Source organism: Cryptotermes secundus, unplaced genomic scaffold (genome assembly GCF_002891405.2).
Source record: "Cryptotermes secundus unplaced genomic scaffold, Csec_1.0 scaffold261, whole genome shotgun sequence".
NCBI lineage: Eukaryota > Metazoa > Arthropoda > Insecta > Blattodea > Kalotermitidae > Cryptotermes > Cryptotermes secundus.
The window spans coordinates 73,284-95,148 of NW_019738959.1; the positions used below are offsets into that span (position 1 = coordinate 73,284).

The 21,865-nt window shown below is 44.0% G+C and overlaps 1 protein-coding gene across 1 annotated transcript in view; it reads right to left on the reverse strand.

Annotated features, from left to right (window-relative positions):
* Nucleotides 1-898: 898 nt before the first annotated feature.
* Nucleotides 899-21,865, reverse strand: part of LOC111871412 (CCN family member 2) — a 115,139-nt gene continuing 94,172 nt past the window's right edge. The window contains exons 5-7 of the mRNA XM_033754236.1: nt 16,410-16,539; nt 8,230-8,432; nt 899-2,104 (exon numbers count right to left, since the gene is read on the reverse strand). Of these exons, the coding sequence (XP_033610127.1) occupies nt 1,571-2,104; nt 8,230-8,432; nt 16,410-16,539 (867 nt within the window). The 3' untranslated portion in view covers nt 899-1,570. The remainder of the gene's footprint in view (nt 2,105-8,229; nt 8,433-16,409; nt 16,540-21,865) is intronic.

The window sequence follows — 21,865 nt, forward strand, 5'->3', positions numbered from 1 at the left end:
AATTTGCCTGTATAATTTGACCAATTGGATTCTCCCGGTGTTGTACAGACATTTCATAAAATTACATATGTGTCAGAAAAATATGCAATGGCGCTTAAGGTGCTTGTGGCAAGGAAGAAGCCCAGCCGCCATACCAAAAATATAGGCCGTGTCAGGCCTGAAAAGAGACGTCCTTCCCACACTTTGATATAAACCTGCTAAATACAGGAAAATTCGAAATACCTTCCCAATTATACGGGCAGCTAAAGGATATGTATTCCAGTGTCTTTCGGTGTATGAATTCTCTCAAGGTTTAATATAAAAACTGTAAACCCTCTGTTTATGCCGGCCGTCACGTGTTGCCATGTGAACTGACTTGTAGCTGGAAACGGTTACACGCAAATTTTCCATTCTCCTAAGAAACTATTACAATGTTTTGCAACTGTAAGTTACTACAACAGTAAAGTTCACAGGAAAGTTTTCAGGCGTTTATCTGCTTCCTCCCCCACCCCCTTATGTGTATACCAGCACATAAAAATGTAATTTTCCCGTTCCTTCCGTAAACTTCATACAGAACACTCAAACATTACGGAATATACCTCACATTGTTGCCAGTGTGCACGGCAGCCACGGATGTTAATGAGCTGTGTTGCCAAGTGTTGCGGTAGAGGTTCTGGGTGCGATTCGAGTTCTCATCCACTATATATTTTAATTAGGCTCCCGTATTTTCTCTAGACAATCGGCTCACAGATGGTGTTGAGGTTGTCAGCCTTACACACCGCCCTTCACCCCCGGTAAGATTCCTGGTACACGTTTCTGTTAGAGGCTGAGTCGATCCCAGGGCCATAGTGCGGCTGGAAGGATTAGGTAAATTGAAAACAATCCCCCTCATCGGGACTCGAACCCGAGACCTTTCGGCTTGTAGTATAGACCCTCAGCCAACTATGCTACCGCGTGTCCCCACACAAGTAAACTTCAAATTATTAATTTAAATGCCATTTCCTCGTTAAAATTTATGCTGCTATTTATTGTGATATAGACAGGACGAAGGGGTGCTTCATTTAGTACAAAATATATACAGAGATTTAGAAAGCAAATTCCTTTAAAAGTTGAAGTCATCACGCCATGGAAACGTATAGGGACGTGGCGGTGCAGTTTTTTCGCTCTTACCCTCAGTTCTAACCTGGGGTGAGTAGTCAGTTTCACACCCCTCCAGTTTTACACTAGAGATAAATCCCCCAGTACTCACTGCGTGGACCCCCGCGCCGGTCTGTACGTCATGGGGAAGAGGACAGCCTTTGCTCATGGCGGAAATTGATTCTCAGGTTTTTCTTATTTGAAACCTGCCCATAGGCCGCAGTAGCACTCACAATCCGACATTTTTCTACGGGAACAGTAAGTACACACACGTAATAATTTAGTGTATTTCAAAATATAATACTGGAGTTTACCGCGACAGAAATACAATCGAGGGTGGTGCTAGTTAATATGAGAATTCAGACTTGTGACCTTCACCGTCTCCTGACTTCTGATCACGTGGCATCACCTAGCGGCCGGCTGAGTTACTGTTATCACAATGGCTAAATGCGCTTTAGGGAGCGGCAGTCCTGTGAACTCTGTGCAGGAGCACCTCACCTTCCCCATTAGTGGGCCTAGCAGTTGCCAACCAGTCCTGTTCAGCAAGCGTCACCTCTTCACCGCACGACTGAGCACAGTGGCATTTCAAAATCCACTGCACACCGAAGAATACAGTACGAAACGACCTCCCGCCCTCATCATCCTTGTATTCTTGGAACTCCATGCCCCCTCTTCTCCATGGAGGCCACCTTGTTGGCTCGTGGCCGTAAAAGAAATAGTGGTGGGGCTCCTCATTCTTTTCTTCCGGCCACCAGAGGTCAGTCCCTGGCTCCGTGAGGTCCAGCAGCACATCCGTGTTGTCCTCCACCGCGCTGTCCCTGTCACAGTGGAACTCCACTTCGATAGTGGTACTGAGCTGCGGTTTGCAGCATACTCGTGGGCAGCTCCCGCAGAATTTGGGACGATACGTCTTCCTGCTTCTGCAAGGTCCAAACCGCAGCCTCACGGGAAATGTCACCCGCTGTGTGGCCTTACATTCGTGACCCTTCTGGAAGCAAATGTTAGTAGAGTTAATGTCATTCCATATACAGGGTGTTCTCACAATTCAGGAATAAAATATATCCGGAAAAATGATAAGGAATAAGGGAACTAACACTTGAAAACTGGTGATAAACCTGTGTACTGTCGTACTTGGCGGGGGATGGACACTTCACCCATGAAACGTGTTTATGTGAGTTTAAATTGTAACAGAAATAAGCGGTAAGCAAGAACTGTGGATCTCAAGGCTGTGACTGTAAATATACTGTATGGCAGGATGTGACGCTACGAAATATAAGTGGAACTGCTGCGTCAATCTTCAGGACAGAAGTACAATCAGGGGAAAGAAAATTCTGTGATACAGGAAAGGCGAAATAATGACTAAGCTCAGAGCGAACAAACTGTGGTGGTCTTCTCATTGTTGTTCTACTGGTTTCTTAATTTTCCTATTGTCACACGTTTCTATAATCTTTGTTTTCCGATTTGCTACTTCGTTTATTTCTTCTCCCTCGCTTCCTTTCCTCTTCCTTCTTCCGTATGTCTCCCACACACGCACTGGAGTGTACTGCGTAGGACGAAACCGTGGGGAAAGAACAACGCTTTTATTCAAATTGAAGTAAGGATGCGTTGGAGGCCGGAAACTCTGACGTCACTGCCACTTATCGAGCGTATTAACATGAACTCCACTCACACGTGCACAGACCGTGTTTTTTTTTTTGGCTTGAGACTCGTGAGACGAAGTAGCGATGTAGTGGTTGCAGCTGCATGGTAAGAGGAAGGGTGATGCATTCTAACTAAGGCCCTGCTTTAACCCAATCCCTGCGCATTCTGTTGAGAGCGCGTGGTGAGGAATGTTGCTTACAACTGATTAATTCGACTGTGCGTCTAAGAACCGCGACTCACACAAATAATGAGCCGATCCTGTCCAGGACAGAGGAGCGATTTATTTTGGGCACAAACGGACGGACGTGATTACGGGTGCAGTCCACGAGGCAAGCCCACAGCTGACACTCAGGAGTGGCCAAGTGAGGTTTATTCTGTGGTAATTTCTGTACATGCCTGTCGAATGCTGACATGAAGCACACTGTTATTTATTTGTTTCTATAGTTGGTTGAGGCAATATGCCACCAGCCGGAAGGTCGCGAGTTCGATTCCCGATTAGGTTATCGGATTTTTTCAATTTACCTAATCTTTTCAGCTGCACTATGGCCCTGGGGTTGATTCAGCCTCTAACAGAAATGAGTACCAGGAATCTTCCTGGAGGTAAAAGGAGACCGGCGCGTAAGGCTGACCTCACCGCCATCTATTAGCCGACTGTTTAGAAAATGCGGAAGCCTCGACGTATCACAACCTTATGTGCCTCCACGGCCTGGTACAGGGACAACTTTATGTTTTATCTTTATTTATTTATATTTTAATTTATTAATGAATTAAACATTTTATTTATTAATTCATTCATTTCTCTGTGTACTTATCTTTTGCGAAACTTTACCTTACTTTTATTTATTTATCTTTTTATATATATCTATCGGCCGCGCCATAGCTCAAGCGGTTAGTCGCTGGCTTCCCATCGCGGCGACCCGCGTTCGATTCGGGGTCTGTTCAAGTGGGATTTGTGGTGGACAAAGTGGCACTGGGACAGGTTTTCTCCGAGTACTTCGGTTTCCCCTGCCAATCTTCATTCCACCAATTGCTCCACAATCACCCTCACCTATCATCTGGGGCTGGTACAATAGGCCAGAAGTGGCCGCAGTACAAGGGACTTAGTCCCACCCCACTAGCAATAAAAAAAATGTATCCATTTATTGATTTTCTTACCACATATCAGCCCATATAGTGACTAGGTTACTTGCTGGGTGACGACGAAAACCCAATCCTTTTCACGCAAGGGACACCACGTCCAGATCGGCTCTGGGACACACCCAGCCTCTCCTACCCACTGAGTAGTGGAGGCTCTTCATCAGGGGGGAGGGGTTAAACGGCCGATGTGTAAAGCTGACCCCTCCTCTCATTTTAGTGCCAAGATTATGAATGCGTGGAGTTCTACCTCTACTTATCCATACATCCTGTTGGCGCGGAGCTCAACAAAGCATAAAGACAACCACCGTTCACTTTCCTTTACGTATTTTTGGTTTGTTTTGCGGCTCTTGTCAGAAGCACGGATTACACAGGGCGATTAATGAATAGCGACTTGCAAAGAAGTGGTCGTGGCCTAATTCACGCCATTTCCGCAGAACTGCTCTGAGGCCTCGCATGGAAACTGCCAGTCGGGTAGGCCAGTCTCAAGTCCAAATTCTGAAACCGAGACCCCTCGAACAGGAAGACTATAAAGCATGTTAATGTAGCAACAACTCTGTTTTCTATTCTGGACGTGATGGGTTCGAATCTCAGCCGGAACACTCACTAGAGGAGAACGCCAATTAGCCGAATGCGTCTGCTGAAAGGTAAAAAGTAAAGTAAAGCTACCCCTGTAACAGGCCGTGGAGGCCCATAGAGTTGTCAGACGTCGAGGCCCCCACATTATCTGGACAAGTGGCTCACAGATGGCGGTAAAGTTGTCAGCTTTACGCTTTGGCTGTCCTTTACCCCGAGGAAGATTCCTGGTACTCATTTCTGTTAGAGCCTGAGTCGACCCTAGGGACATAGTGCGGCTGGAAGGATTAGGTCAATTGAATAAAAAAAAACTCATCGGGAATCGAACCAGCGACCTTCCGGCTTGTAACATACTGCCTCAACCAACTACGCTACCGCGTGCCCCATCCCAAGAGGCATACGTTCTTTATCCTTTACTCCTCAACTTACCCATCCACCCACGGTACACGACTTTACCCTTCGATGTCTTAGAAATTGCGTTAAGAATTTTACGGCATTTGTTACCAACTTCACTGGTCTCTTTTCCCGGGAAATTATGTCGAGTTCCTTTCATGTCCAAAGAAACATTAAGAAGGAAACTTCTTTGAAACTGATTCTCCTTCATGTTGAAAGTTAGCGGAAGCTGCCGCAGCTGAGAAACTTCCCTTTAGAATCGTAATTTCTCAAATTAAACAATTTCCAATAAACATTTCCGCTGACTCTTCCTCATAGAAACGCAACCATCGCGAGATATGCTTGTGGAAGATTTCGATCTGCTGAGATATAACGCTCTGTAGTCTGGTGTAAGCCAACTGACGTTTCGGAGGAGACTTTAATTTCATACTGGTTTGCTTAGCCTACTTTTTGACCCTAAGATGGAGATAATTTCCCCCGAAACGTCGACTGACTTTCGAACTGACTATAAAGCGTTATATGTCAAAGATATTTCTTTTCATTTATTTGCTGATATCCATAGATATGTAGGTTTATTATGAAAACATTTGCAACACGCGTTACGTAGGCTGCGCAAGTTAAACCCGATTGCTGAAGTGTGGGCTCCTTAGCGACCCTTTAAGTTTTTCGTTTATGAAGGGTCGAGTGTTGGACTGAAGGCTGAATGGTGAACTGAAAAGGATTCGAAAGGAAAGCCAGGAAAAACGTGGTCAATATAGCCAGTATGCCGCCTGAGATTCTAACATAACTCGTTACCCCTCTGCTAACCTGCTCACTTACTCATGGAGCTGAGCCCTTCTTGAGGAGCCGCCAATTGTACAACTACTCAAGAACTTCCCAGCATTTTATGAAACCCGAAAGTTCATTGCCGTGTTCACAAGAGCCATCCACTGGTCCCTATCCTGAGCAACATCAATCCAATCCATACCATCCCAACCTGTCTCTCTAAGATCCATTTTAATATTGTCCACCCACCTACGTCTTGGTCTTCCCAGTGGTCGTATACTACCCAGCACGGTGCTGAGATGGGTAATTTTTGCTGTAGAGCGTCTCACTCATCTGTAAGGCGTGGGTTCGAGTCTCTGGAGAAAGGAGAGTTTTATCCCCCTGATGTCTGCAACAGGTAGTCGCTCGTATGAAACAGCGAGGGGGCGGGCGGAGGGGGGTATTGATTGCAGAGTGGAATTATATCACCACAAAAAACATGCTCTGTCAATACGTGGAGTCTATTTATTTTTTTGGTGCCAGCATAACAATATGCTTGCACCTGCGGCACACGCTCTATAGGAAGTGCCAAAAAGCATGCTCCACCTTTAGTGCAGTTCATTGTCTTTCAGAAGGAAACAAATTGGTTCAAGCGGCCGAGACACCGAACATCCTGAGGGTATTTCATGGTTTTCCTCAGCAATTACAGGAGAATGTTGGGATAGTATACCTTCTTAGCTTTGTTTCCGTTTCGGCACTTTCACATTTCACTGTGTACAATGCGTCTACTGGTCAGTGCGCTACATGTTTCGGCTGATGAAGCCATCATCGGGCAGGACGCACTAACGAACACTGCCAGAGAGCTGCTCCGTGCTGTCATTATGTTAGGAGAGTACCGCAGCCTTTCCACAAGATGGGAATTGGCTAGACGACTGGGGTTCGATTCCAGGCACGGAAATGTAAGTTCCTCTTCTCTACAGCCTCCAGGCCGGATCTGGGACCCACCCAACCTCTCTAATGGCTACCGACGTCTGTTTCCCCAAGGGTAAAGCGACCGGAGCGTAAAGGTAACGGCTCACCTTCATTTGGTCCGAGATTAAGAATGGGACTAATTCAGACCGTTGCTTGTTGATCCTGAGGCTGGAGGCAGTACGATCCTCCAAAACGTCGATGAATATCTACCACATTATACGGCGTCATATCGCAGAATATAGTATTCTTCAGGAGCTCCATAATTTGTATGCCTAAACAAATATTATTACCACCATCACAGGTTACCATATTTACCTTTCTCTTGTCTACTGGCGCTACAACCCTGCGTGCGTCTTGGCCTCCTCCACACACACTTTGAAGGTTTCGTAACAATAAAATTACCAGTGTGGTACGTAAGCCCCACACCCAGTCCCCAACCGGAAGGACAGGGGACTACACTTCATCTTGCCCTACATGCCATGACTGGCTCTACCAGGAGCTTACACTCCCGCCAGCATAGCTCTCAGGGTCACTGGGGCGTGCAAACCTCATCTGCCCGAGAAGACGATAGTCCTCGAGGAAGCTCTGCATTTATCTCAGATAGCGTACATTCTCCCCAATAGCACTGACTGGTTGGAGGTTGTTATAGACGAAATGTTTGCTGTGAGGTAGGAACTGGATTCCTCAACATTATTTCCACGAAATTCGTAGTTCACACCAGAAAATATAAGAGGCTGCGGTAAAGCTTACGACCGTTCAAGTGACTAAGCTGCCGTTGTAGCATAAGATACGTAAGATAGGCATGGTCTCCTTTGCAAAGCTTGTACTGACAGAGGACTTGTATACTTGCACAGTGCACAAGGAAGAATTTTCAATAACACGCTATATGTGCGTTAAGTACGTTGTTGCGTTCAGTTGAGGCTGTTCGAGGACAACCGCTCCGAGGCTCATCTTCGATGCTGGTGTTTCCATCTTTAAAATGTTTCACCCATCTTCGAACACTGTTCGCACCCATGCACACACTTCCATAAGCACGCTGAAGTCTCTGGTGAATTTCTGCAGCAGGGATTTCCTCTTTCACAAGAAATTCGATGACAGCACGCTGGCGAAACGACATATCGTTGTCGGCCATTTTGTTAGGAGTGATACTGGTCACGTGATGCAAGCTATTGACGTCACAAGACACTCAAGATTAACACAACAGCTGGTTCCACCTACCACCGTACTCTCTTTCGTCTGCTGTTCCCAGGTTGCATGCAAAAAAAAGTTGTTCATGACTTTCGGTACGACCTACGTACATTTGACAAAGGAAAGGCACGCAGACAAACCCATCTTCTCATGAAAGAATAAGTTACATAAGGGCTATTACCGCAAGGATTCAATTAAAGAGAATCTCGTCTTAAACCTCAAGAGACTTAATGCTAAGACGAATTTATTGGCCGTAAACCGCCAGCCGTAAAGTAACCGTGACTCTTACTCAAGGTTCAAAATGTTAAATAAATCTCAGACGAGTTTTCTAAAATATTCAAAGGACATAAATCATGAAACACATGAACATATCAAGAAACAGACCATAAATTCCGAACCTTGAACACATTTGCTAGCATCTGAACTTCGTGTATCGCTGTTGGCTGTACGCATTCAGTGGCTTACCCTGACGTGGTGATGTCTAGCGTGTCCGCGCGGCACCGCCACTCTCTCTCCTTCGCAAGGTCGCAGCTGACAAAGTCGGCTCTCGTTGGTGGGATGGCACTGTGGGTTCAGGTTTGAAACACGGTGGGACAGACCCACACCACAGGGACTCGAACAGGGGGACCACTGCGAGTACTCCTGCTGGCAGGTCGGGGGGTGCTGGGCTGAAAAGAATAATCAGTTACTGGAGTCTTGCGTCTTACATGCAAACGCTATACGCAAAACGTCTCATTAGACGAGGCGAAATTTGATTTTAATTTGGCCGTGAATTCATTACGGACGCGAGGAGTCGCCAGACATGGGTACCGGAGATGGAAAGCTATGCTACACTCTAGCACGAAAACAGTCAATGTCATATTACAGGATACGTTACCCTTCACCGGCTACTAATAAAAGTTCCTTGGGCTATAACACAGCATTACGCGTCCACATACGGATATATCAGGACGCAGCAGAAGACAAGGTACCGATGTTGGTGAGGGTTGTGGCGTGAATTGGAGTCAGTTATACCCACCATGATTAATACTGGATCCGGGGTGGGCCACTTCGGGTGGGGAGTTCCCGCGACATGGCAGGCCCCTATAACCCGCAATATCTTCATGATCCAGAAATCTGATCCTTTCCACAAAACAGGAATGGCCAGGGATTTACAACAGGGTGGCTAGAAAACTGAACCCAATTGTATTGACTTACATACATATAAAGTAATGTAACGATAAGATTTATCATTGTTATTACGCAATTTCGGGTTGCCATAGAGACATATTGTCGAGCGTTATCATGTTGCGTGAACAAACGTTATGTCGTAGGTCATGAACGGGCAAACAGCCTTTTCTTCTTATGTATCGTGTATATTCTGTGAATATTTATATTATTTATATGTGGATATGTGAAGTGTAGCATATGAATGAGATAGCTTATGATTGACTATTGCACGGGTTATTCTTGGGAGATGGCGTTAAACGCCGGTTTCGACATATAATCAGATAACACCTAGGGTTGAGAAGGAATAAGGGGGAAAGTGTATTTATGTATTCCGTATGAAAAACTCTCACAGTAAAGAGCGATTATTTCCCTAAACAGCATTAACCGGTTGGGCGTTGCTATGGAGATGGAGTGTGTTTCCTGTGAGGTACGGACTTCAAGATACTAAAACTCTGCATTCTGCCCACACAGTGTATTTATGTGTTCCGTATGGCTCTCACAGTAAACAGTGAGTTTCTCCAAACAAGATATACCAGGAGAGATATAAGATTCCCGCGGGGGTGATTATGGATATTAACTTATTACGGGATATGATGTCTTACGGTCTGGTATTTACCAAATGTTTGTGAGGAAGTTTTACCCTGAAGACGGAGGCAGCAAGTTGGACCGAAACGTCGGTAACGATCTAGCAAATTTTACTGCGTGAAATAGCAGAAGACAGTAATATAAAAAACGTAATTAAATATTCAATCACTGCAGTCCACAGTTCAACGAATTCAAATTTAATTCTCTAAACAGAGTGACTGAATTGTGTTTATCAATTATAATCATCATGGCTTACGGGGTTAGCGAACTGCTGGGCAGATTGAGAGCAAACTTTATTTGCGTGGATTATGCAGTTAAATAAACAATGCTCGCATTATTAAACCTCGGACAGGCAATTGAAACGGAGAGAGGGGACCGTGATGAAGACCCGTTCGGCCTGTGGGAGAAGTAACACAAGCCTACATATGATTATGAAGAGCATTATACAGGGTGATTCACTCTGAGGATGCCCTAAATTATTTACCCATCAAATAAAACTTGGTGAAACTCTATACTTTGCAAAAGCTGACTTGGCGGCTACGTTCCCGGTTCCCGCCAATTGTAGCAATCCTCCCTACCGTGCTGAATGCAAAAATAGTTAATTTGGAACATCTTGTCGGACCATGTCTCCAGGTAGCAGGAATCAAATTCCAACATTTTTAATAACATAATTATCTCCAGATTATTCCCCCAAATCTTCCGTGTTGCATGACATCAAAATCATTCCTGTATATTAAGCATATATATGCAATTAAACCGACGTGACTTTTCTGAATGACCCTGTATATACGAATCACAAACACAAATTACTTTGTAGTGAGTAAAATGACGTGATAACTATAATGTGTGGCGGTGCACTCCGACGTGAAGGGACGGACGGACGGACGGACGAGGGAATGTGCGGCTTATCTGAAGACAAACTTGACGTTTCCGTTTTACTTGGCACAAGTCACAGGGGATATCCTGGCCCACATGAAATATTCTCAGCTAATACGACCCAGAAGCAAAGGATGTAAGCTCAGGTTTCGGGCTTCAACGGTAGCCTATTCATGTACACATAAAGCGAACTGGCAGATTACTGACATCAAAAGTTTCACGTTTAAAAACTGTAGGATCAGTGCATGGCTGTTCAAGAAACAAAAAAAAAAAAGGCTGGATTATCTTATGGAATTAGTACGTAATGAGACATAACGTCCGTTGCTAAGCAACGCAAATATAATGAAACGCGTGCCTAATTTGGAGGGATGCTGCATACTTGCTCGCACATAATTTGCATAAAAGCAATAAAGTTAATTCTACAGTGTATGTACATACATTTCAATCACATTTAACTACCCCGAAAAGAAAACACAAATCAGAACAGTTTCGTATATCGAAATCAAAGATTAATAAGAGAAGGAACGGCTCAGTCGGTTTAGCGACTGGCTACTGGCTGGACGATCGAGGAATTGGAGGTCGAGTCCCAGTAGGGTCAAGAATTTTCACTTCTGTGTGTTGTCCAGATCGGCTCTGGGGTCCACCCAACTGGGGACATTTTCCTTTGGGGTAAAGCAGCCGGGATCTGAAGCCGACCGTTCACCTCCAACTAGTGCCAAGGTCAATAAAAGGTGAGTCTACACATCCACTCCGACACAAAACTTCATGGCGTAGTGGTTCATTAGTTAAGTAGAGGGACAATTTTACCTTAAATTAAAGATTAATTCTTGTACAGGACTATGTTACTTCTGTCCTCATGTCACAAAGCCATAGCTCAACAATGAAATATACAGAGTGGTGCAAAACAATGATTAAAAACAAAAGGTAAAAATAAACGGCTGTACGGATGTAACAAACCTGCATGCATTTTAAAGTACACAGCTATACAAGGATTTCTCATAAACCTGTGAGGTTGAACGAGGGAAGAACACGGCAGGCGTTTCTTATAACGATTTTAAGAACATGTTCTGAACGATTAATAGGACATTTCGAAAAAATCTGCCCCCAGCCTTATGTAAACCAGGCTGTAATATGAAGCAGTAAGGGCTGGAACACACACAGCGACATCGGTCGTACGGAAAAATGTCGTAGGATTTTTTTGCCGTACGACCTCCTTTTCACACTAGAGCGACCAAATACATTTCTTTGCTCTCCGACTGCCGTACGGTAGATGTCGCATGTCGTGACGTATGAGAGCTAAGACTACACTTTATATTCTACTACTTGATGCGGCATGAACCGTACGGACGTCGTACGACCGATGTCGCTGTGTTTGTTACAGCCCTAAGGCTGAAATTCGGAGAGACTTGACAATTATTGGCGGATGTTCCCGTTCTCGCTTTCACAAGCGACGAGAGCAGACGTAACTGCGCAAGCGCGAGTAAAGGCTACATATCCTGTAACACACTCAACATACACAACAACACAACACCAAATGTCAACATTATAAACAGCACAAGAGAGGACAGTTGCATCCAACACACAACACTGCTCAACCAAAATAATAGCAACAAACCGAAATATCGTCCTGAACAACAACAAACCAAACACGTCCTTATTTAAACTAAGGACGATAAAATATCTAGGCTATAATATTTATATATGCATGATATTTTAAAATTTTAATAATATTAAAATTTTTAACACACTGTTAATATTTTAAGATTTTAATAAGTTGAAATGCTTGTTTTATACAGATAAACATAATTTGAGCATATAATGCTGAACAGTAAGAGCGAGAGAAGCACTCTGTATTATCACTTTAACACACGACTAAAGACAATATATGGATCCACAGAGAAAGCACATTTCAGTAGTGTAAGGCTGTTTATGTATCGCCTGATGAGCAGAAACATGTAGCGACACTGTTAAAACCAAGTAAAGTTAGATATGCACAGTTGAACGTCAGTGAGTTATTTGATATTTTGCTTTTGTTGTGTTTGACAAGTAAAACGAAAACTCACATGTAGCACTTAACACACAACAAAATTCATTCCTTAAAGATCTGCGTAGAAGTTCATGCGATAACGGAAGTGTCAAATTTTGGACGTTGTTATGGCCGACTACGATGGACGATGGTCGAAATTGTCTGACAACTTAGTCGAAAGTTTTTCACACTGAATCTGAGTAAGACACGCCCATGGTTTAGTTGCTGAAGGTAGATAACAAGGAGATATGATCTTCACATAATCTTTGTGTGTGTGTAAAAAACGCCTAATAATCTACTGTTGTTATTCTTATTATTATTATTTAGCTGCAAATGGGTTTTCACCCGGTGGCAGTGGTATTACAATAAGACAACACACAAATAACACACATAAACACTTTCAAACAAAACACAGCACTTCAATAAATGTCACATTAAGATTCACTAATTTTTATTAGCGCAAAACATTGATTTTGGGCCGATATTTTCTGATATATTGGGTTTTTGGACTTTATCCACCGTCCTGGTTTTTAAGATAACTAATAATATTAGTAATATTAATAATAAAACAATAATAATAACAACTAATAATATTAGTTATCTTAAAAACCAGGACGATGGATAAAGTCCAAAAACCCAATATATCAGTGTGTTATACACCATCGTCAGAATCCTATAGTAACTACTCGACATTTTCTGATCTACAATGAAAGGCGTATGGTTACTCAGGGCCTTCTATTTCCACTGCAGTGTTTAATTCCGGTAAATCCCCTCATTCTGAATTCCTGGCTAGCCATTATCTCAATAGTAATTGAGGAAGATTGGCTGTGGTAGCGACAACAACTAAGAGCGGCGGTTGGGGAAACTACTTCAAGCAATTACTGAATCTCCCAGAGTCATTAACAAGTTCGGAGACTTCCGCCAGGGTTCGCCACTGTATCCTGCAAGACTGTTCAGATAACAGACAGAGTACCAAGTCAGAATGTCTTAGCTTCATTTTGAGATTACTTGGTTAATGTGCCTTTATCAGACTCTCAATTACCGTTCTCATGTGTTCCTTTGCGACAGCGTCAGTAACTAGACTGTACAGTGTTGAATGGCAGGACACATGGATGGATCCGAAAGGAAACGATCCTGGCTTATTATGGTTATTACCGAGACATTTTCCTGAAGGGGCGGACGAAACCAACAAAATGCGTCAGTCGATTTAGAGGTTGCCCTGCCCGAGATACGTACTCATGACCTCCCAATTACGAATCTAGAGGATTACCGCTAAGCTAGCCGGCTCGATAGGAATTCTGGTCGCTTCGTCACTATGAGACACATCCTGGGATTGTAGCTTCAGTATACAGCACAAACGCTTTCTTTCAAGCATATTTACGTTCCCTGAACCCTTATAATGCCAAGATCGCTCAAATCGTTGGTACACAGTACAGACTAGCAACACGCCATGTCCTCACATGAGGTGCAGAGTGCATTGATGTTGCCAGTGTAATTTTCGAAAATGTATGATACTAGGTAAACTGTACCAACTTTGTCACTTGAACAATAAATACCGGTATTAGAAACAGTACTTAATATCTCTTTCTTATCAACAGTTTTGGAACTGTACAGTGAAATATCTCTATCTGGGAAACCGTGTACATATACACATTTTTTGGTTAGAATGACCGATACTGTGACCTCCCAGAACATTGCCCTCTTCTCCTGGGACACCCTGTATATCTCCCTCCGCAAATTCTCTCGACCACCATTTTCTATGTTCCAGAATTACTGAGCTCGCCAAGTTTATTTCCAGAGAAGGGAAATTCCTTTTCTCCAGATGTTGACTGAGACAGAACGTGAAAAGTCACCTTTCTGGAAGAGATCCTGCCCAGATAACGATGCGACGGGCGACCGCAAGGGGGGGGGGACGAGTGAGGACATAAAGACATTTTCTCAAAGGGTGTGAGAACACTGTTCTCTTTGGGCAGGTCTTCAAATTCAGAGCCTTTGTGTGGACTTGACCTGCTGCCCAGCTCACCGTCTGAGAGACACACACGGAAACACTGTCTCTAACAGATACGGTTTTGTCAGGGTTCCGAAGTTCCCATAGCGACGGACTGGATAGCTGGGGTTCGATTCCAAGCAAGGGACAAATATTTATCTTCTACATGGCCCACTCAGTTTCCTGTCGAACGGGTAACGGGGTTGAAGAGCCCGGGGCGTGAAGCTGATTGCTCACTTCCATCTAGTGCCGAGGTAAAGAGTATTGGAGCTATACCTCCACGGGCGAAAGTTGTAGAGAGAAATAATATACACATCTTATGTTTCGACGTAAAGCAAAACGAGGGTCCAGTGGATTTCCTGCGCAATGACCACATTTCCTGATTCGTTCCTAACAAGGAATTGTACACACATTAGACACAGGATCCAGAAGCAGTCAAGAAGGAAGGAGCAACCAACATACTTCGAAGCCTGTTCTGAATTTAGCACGTTCTTTACTTATATATGATTGCACGTATGGACAGACTGCCTTACGGCTGAGGCCTTTAAAGGTCCCAAGAAAACTCCGACAGAGGACAGAGATGCTATGCGCACCGCTCACCCCTGGCGGTCAATAACTCGATACTTCCTCTGCAGAGTGAATTTATGGGGTTTATTTTGGGAGTAAGCCCAGGACACTCCCTATAACAGAGAGTTTCGAAACGGAACATGTCTCCATAACCAATATTTAAAAATCATAAACCCAGAAAAATTAACATCACTGTACAGGGCACAGTGGCTTTCCCTGGAGACCTTTGCAGTAGCTCGCTCCGTTCTCTTCCTCCGCATTTAAGTTGCTAGCCCATTCCACACTTTCCCCTACAGAGACTGGGATGTGCCTTGCCACGTCCTCCATGTCGCCCAGCACCTTAATGAGCTGTTTTAGTTGTGCTTCCGTTCGGGACATTGTTGCAACAATGTCTGGTATTCTGATTTCAGTGTAAAAAGTTTGTTCGTCCGAAGTGTTTGGTAACCCGGCGCCGGGACATCCCCCGTCTTGGATACGAAATTCACTTTTCGCTTTCCTCCCTCGAGTTTCGAACTTCCTTTTCCCCCCCCGAGGATGGCGCAAGCCCGCGGCGGTGACGCAGTTACCGCTGAACACACACGTGCAGCCGAACGCTCTGACGGTACACGTGCAATATGATAATGTTTCGTCTAACAGTTACACCCAATGTTCTATGCAGTCCTGAACAGACACTGCCTTGATTATTCCTGGAATTTCGCTATATCTCACTGATCAATTCAACATCACTCTTTCTCGTCGCTTCGGTGGTACATATACTGATGCACTCATGAACTCAAAGTCGACTCTCAAGTCATTGCTCCAACTTCCCTGGTCATATCTCTGCAGTGACCACACAGAAAACACCGTTCTGCTGCTGCGTTCGTGTCCGTTGCAGCGGGAACGTGTTTACCGAGCTGTTGCACAGAAACGGCAGCGGTGCGGACCACAGAAAACACCGTTCTTCTATTGTTGCCTACGTGCATGTTGCTGGCGTTACTTAGCAGGGCCGCTGTTTACACAGTCACTGCTTAGCAACGGCTCTAATACACAGGGAGTTAGTTACAGTGCGTTACCCTCCCTCTCTTCCTCCCTAGACACCGCAACCACTGCTATGCTGCTTTTTACCACGTTCATCTGCACCCCAGACCAGATGTCTAATCACGTGACCCAGAAGATAAATTAAAGCTGGATTGGAGGTTATCACAGCGGTGACTACCTTCTTGGTTGTAACGTCTTGTAGTCCGATTAATGTCCGTTTATGTTTCGGGGAAACATAATGGCCCCGTCATCAGGGTGGAAGAATAAACCAAGGAACCAGTCAGCAAAGAATCAGCTGTTCATGTTGACGAGGGAGTCACATCTGTGAGGCTCGTGCCCCAAGCCTGGGGAGAGTATCAGTAAGGAGACGCCAGTTACCTGCTGTGTTGTCGCACATCCACTCCCGACAGCACTGGCCCGGCACCTCAACCAGACGCGGGTGTCTGCAGGTCCCCTGGGGCGAGATGTACTCCTGAGGGCATAGCGACGCGCATGCGTACGTTCCGTTCTGAAACAGGCGTCGATAGGCGTCGTTAATATTGGACGCTCTGAAACATGCTCTTGCGAGAGTTGTTGTTACTGAATATTCTGAAAACTGTTTGGATAAACGTGGTTACACTCAGGTTCTGATATTGGCTTGGATATGTGACGTTAATAATGGACTTACTGAAGGGAGCGTGGATATCTATACTTAGTCCTGGGCGCTGTTCACACAGCGCAGTAACGAATGGCCAATTATCGAAGGTTCTAAACAAACAATTGTCCTTCCTAGTGTAAGTGAGTAAGAAGGAAAAGAAGAGAGGTCACCACTTGCAAACTTACTTCAATTTACATTATTACCATAATCTGATCATGAGCAATTATTTCGGAATTGCATTGGCAACAAATAAATATGCTGTCTATACAGGGATAATATTAAAATTGACAAAGAAGAAAAATACGTGTACATTGACACTGTGACTCAAGGGACAAATGCCATGACAAACCGTCTTATAGGCAATTACTCGATATGGTGAGTTAACTTCTTAACAATCACCCTGTATCACAAAGGCACAGAATAAGACATGAACAACTGCCATAGACGTACGGTTCAATACAACACGAATATGAATTATTCTGAAGGAATCACTTCAATTCCGACAAAATCTGAGCCTCTTAGTATTCAACAGTTGTCTATTCAAATTTGAATACAGACGCAAATCAATTTCAAAACCGAATCTTGTTCCTTGAATTATTAAGATAGGAACGCATTTACATGTCGGCCCTTATCTGCAGGCACTGTGCGTGACTGAAGGGACTTATTGCCTGATACCAATAATAAGAAGCATGAAGTAGAACTACCCATGCCTTTGTCCTGTTACTGCCTGGAGGTTCAGAACATCCGAACAGAGAAGGGACGAAATAAGAGGAGGGAGAAAACTTCATAATTACGCTAAGGTCTAAAAAGTTTGCGACGATGGTATATTAATACAACTATCGTGTTTCTGGACATTATCCACCGTCCTATTTTTATTTAAAACAACGTTTCGAGGACTATATTCTGTCTCCGTCTTCAGGTGAAACCCACTCAGTAGGGACCAATGAATAGACCTAGTCCCTATATCATGACACCAGAACCTACACAAGGTATATAAACAAAATACAACATAACCCATCTGCGAGAGTTAACATAATCATCAAAAAACTACACAAACATGAGGCCTAGCACATGTCCATATATAGTTTCATGGTTGTTGTTATTAAACTATGAGTACTATGAGAATAGAAGTCACCACTAACGAGACAAATTATTTTATTATTATTTATTTAAACCGCAAATGGGTGTTTACCCGGTGGCAGTGGTACTACAATAAGACACATCACACAAATATTTGTAATTTTGCAATAGAATTATGACGCACAATTTTGGCCACTTTTGTACACATTGCATGTTGAACCCCCCAAACACCACCGACTTGTAATTTAATTCCAGGAACTTTCTCATTTGTGGCGGGGCAGCGATTTTGTGACCTCGTATTTTCGAAAGAGACGTGAGGCATGAGATAAGCTGCCCCTTCTTTACTTCAGAGACCGTACCACCCTACACCCTCTCCACACATTGTGCGCCCATGGTTACAAAAGGAAGTCATAAGCCTCGGCTACAGTTGATTTCTTGCTAGCCTTCCTAATGGAAAGGAGAGAGGGTTGGACGCTTAAAAAGTAGCGATTCGTGGTGTAAAGAATGTCCGACCCTCGACAGAAAAAGGGGCCCATTTACGGTTTCTCTTGACCCTGCTCTGTTACGTTTCGTTTCGTGTGGTGTTTGGTTCAATAAGTGGCTGTTCTGAGGGGTGAGATAAATTTCCAGCAATAACAACCTCGATGATGACAACTGAATTGTTTGTCGAAACTTTGGAAGGACGAACTTGTACGCTGCGCAATCCCGAAAGCAGAAGTCATAACATAAGTTGCGACAATGAGCATTGCCTGCTGTCTTCTGGGCGTGGCGTCTTCTATGTCGGTTACCCAGAATACATAGCGACGGGTGGATGACTGAATGGGGAATTATAAATTAGAAAGCGTTGAGAAGGAACCAATCATGGCGTTTATCCTTGCAGCCGCAATGTGGCCCTGGGGTCGACTCAGCCTCTAATAGAAATAAGTACCACGAATCTTTTGTAGGTACAGGGCGGCCGGCGCGTAAGGCTGACAACCTCACCACTACCTATGAGCCGATTGTTTAGAAAATGTGGGAACCTCAACGTCTCACAACCCTATGGGCCTCCACGGCCTGTTACAGGGATAGCTTTAAACATTTCCTTTATCCTAATATTTGCCTGTAGTGACTGAAGAAAACAACTAAATACCTCAGCTAGCTGAATCGGTTTTTGCTGAAGAAATCAATTTCTATCAAATTAAATAATACTTTTGTGTGAAGATGCGTCGATAGTAGGAAAGTATAACTGTGAAATAGGACGCGATGTCATAAAGAAATGGGCGGGAAAGGACATTACAGTGCAATTGGTCAAGAGCAATGTACACCTCAATTTGAATCAATTTGCATAATCTATTTTCTGAAGATGCGCTTATGTTTTAAGAGTAATTGTGTGAATTAAGATCTCCGTTTCATAAACATACTGGTTAAAAAATGTATTTAATTTTATATGACCATTAATACATTACCCCTTAAAAGGTCTCGAGTCCGTACATCCTCCCACGTTACATGGCTCTTGTAGCAGCGCAGTGGCAATTTCCTGAGAAAAGCGGGGCCATAGAAATTACTGAAGGGATAGAGTAAACACGTTTCTTCGACTTAGAGCAAACAAGGCAATTATTATATCAAGAAATCGTATCTTGCTTGGTTTCTGTAGCGTCTAAACCATGAAGCACCATTCTTAGAACGGGAGAGTTGGCCTGGAAACGTTTCAGAAGAGCAAGAATGGCATATGTCCACAGATACCGCTCCCAGCTCCTTAGTACCTCCCGCAAATAACTGATTAACACTACTGAGGCCACAGAAGAAGTCTCAAGGATCCTCGCCTTTCAGCTGTTACGTTCCCCCTCCACTGTACATCCCAATATTCCCTTCCAGTGAGAACTGTCGGTAGCTACAAGCGCCTCGCGCTGGTTGACATAGGCCAGGTGTAGCTGGAAGGGAATTTAACGGAAGTCGGAAATTGGGCAATATTTTCAGCATCTATGGTACTGGGCAGATTTTTGGAAATATATGAACATTTAAACACAAATATACTTAATATTAATAAAACAAAGAGAAATTCCGTGGCTTGAGTCCGCAAGCGAACTATATCGACCGACCGACCGCCGCTTGTCGGCGAATTTAGTTCCAGCATTAGCGGATAGATGGTGTCGCGTGGTCAGCGCAACGAATCCCCACGGACGTTAATTACGGTTTTCTAGACCTGAGCCGCTATTTCTTTGAAACAGCTCCTCAATTATCATCACGAGGCTGAGTGGACACCGTTCCAGACCCACTACTTCTCAGAAAATCTGACAGCGCCGTGAATCGAACCCGGGACCTCAGGTTCAGTACAGGAACTCTGACCATTAGACCACAGAGGCGTTCACCAAATATTAACGCCGTATTAAAAATTAAAAATCAAGAACACTGTTCTTATGATCCTTAAAAATTATGCCAAGCGACTCAAACGTGCGTTTTGTAGGCAAACCTTCTGCATACTCCGGTGCCCCGCCCCCGCCGGCCCTTGATAACAATTCTGACGAGGTCCATGTAGTGTGCGTAGAGCGTAAACAGCTGGGTTTGTTACTTGTGAAACAGCCTATGACAAATGGAGGCAGTGAGGAGGGCGAAATAGCCAAGAACATCTATCTGCAGTCTTGATGAGCTCATAAAAATCTACGAAACATCTGTCTAGCGTGTCGGGAGGGGTAGCCATATTGTTGCGCAACAACGATACATTCTCTGCGTGGTTAAATCCAGGAGCGAACTAAACGTTTTCACCATTAACGAAACATAAGATACACAAGGTAAGGGAGAGGAGCGTCGATTTTGTTCTCCAAGTTGTGAGGCGCGCACAGGCCGTTTTTCTGGAGCTTTCCTACGTGCTGAGCATTAGAAATGAGAAGGACAGTTGGACAGTGGTTGCAGCTGTACAATCAGACGGAGTCATACTCCAAGGCCGTGTTATACCCCATATACGCACCATGATTCTTACCCTGGTTAATGGACTCGGTAAATTTCCCTGCACATTCTGCTGAGAGCGAGCAGGTCTCAAAGACACGGCAGGATGCAGGATCTTGGCCAAGCTGACCAATCTATACCTAATTTGACAAATTTGATCATACAGTTTATAATATTTACGTTCGTGTCGTGGTGTGGAGTATTTTCTGCGATGTGACGTCGTTTAGTCTGATAGTTTACTTCATTTTGGAGGCATATAGCGCTTCCTTCTTCATGGTAGTAGAGTAACAAAAGAAACCAACCAAAAATGTGAGTGCAGAATCTTGCTGGTTATTTGTTTCGCCTACTTTTCGAGATGACAAGCGCAGGTATAACTTCTAGTTATATCGAAACCCATAATATGTACTGAAAAAAAAAGCATATTGGGTAAAAGACCGGACATTCAGTTTCCTCTGACTTTTGTTCGAAATCTGTTTCACTAGGGACATGCGCTCTAACTGCTTGCACAAACCCACTTACGCGTGTCAGATTTTGTTGCCAAATTTGAAACAAAATTGGAATGTAAAGAAACTCTCGAATAACTAACTAATTCAATGGAACTGTCTCCTTTAGAAGTCGCTCAGCTACTAAAGAATTTCCCATTTTATGGAGCCCGAAGGTTCACTACCGTGTTCACAACAGCCCCACCCACCTACGTCTAGGTTTTTCCTAGTGGTCTCTTTTCTTATGGCTTTCCAACGAAAATCCTATATACATTCCTGTTAACCCCATGAGTGCTACATGCCCTGCCAATCTTATCGTCATTGATTTGATCATTCTATAAGTAATTATACTTCGAGAAGAGTACAAGTTATGAAGCTCCTCATTATGCAGTTTTCTCCAATCTCCCGTCACTTCATCTCTCTTCGGTCCAAATATTCTCCTCAACACCCTCAGTCTGCGTTCCCACCTTGATGTAAGAAACCAAGTTTCATCTCATAATAAAACTTTCCAGTATTAAATGTAATCAGAATTCATTCAACACCCCTCCAGTTATTACATTAGTAGATGCAGGCAAACATGGCAAGGTTAATATGCGAATTTTTTAAACTTTACGTTGCCCGAACGAGTATAGGTCAGAGTGCCCAAGCCGTTTGGCTTCGTATCTGAGCACATAAGGCATTTACATCGTCGTTTTGAGTGTGGGGTGCACTTT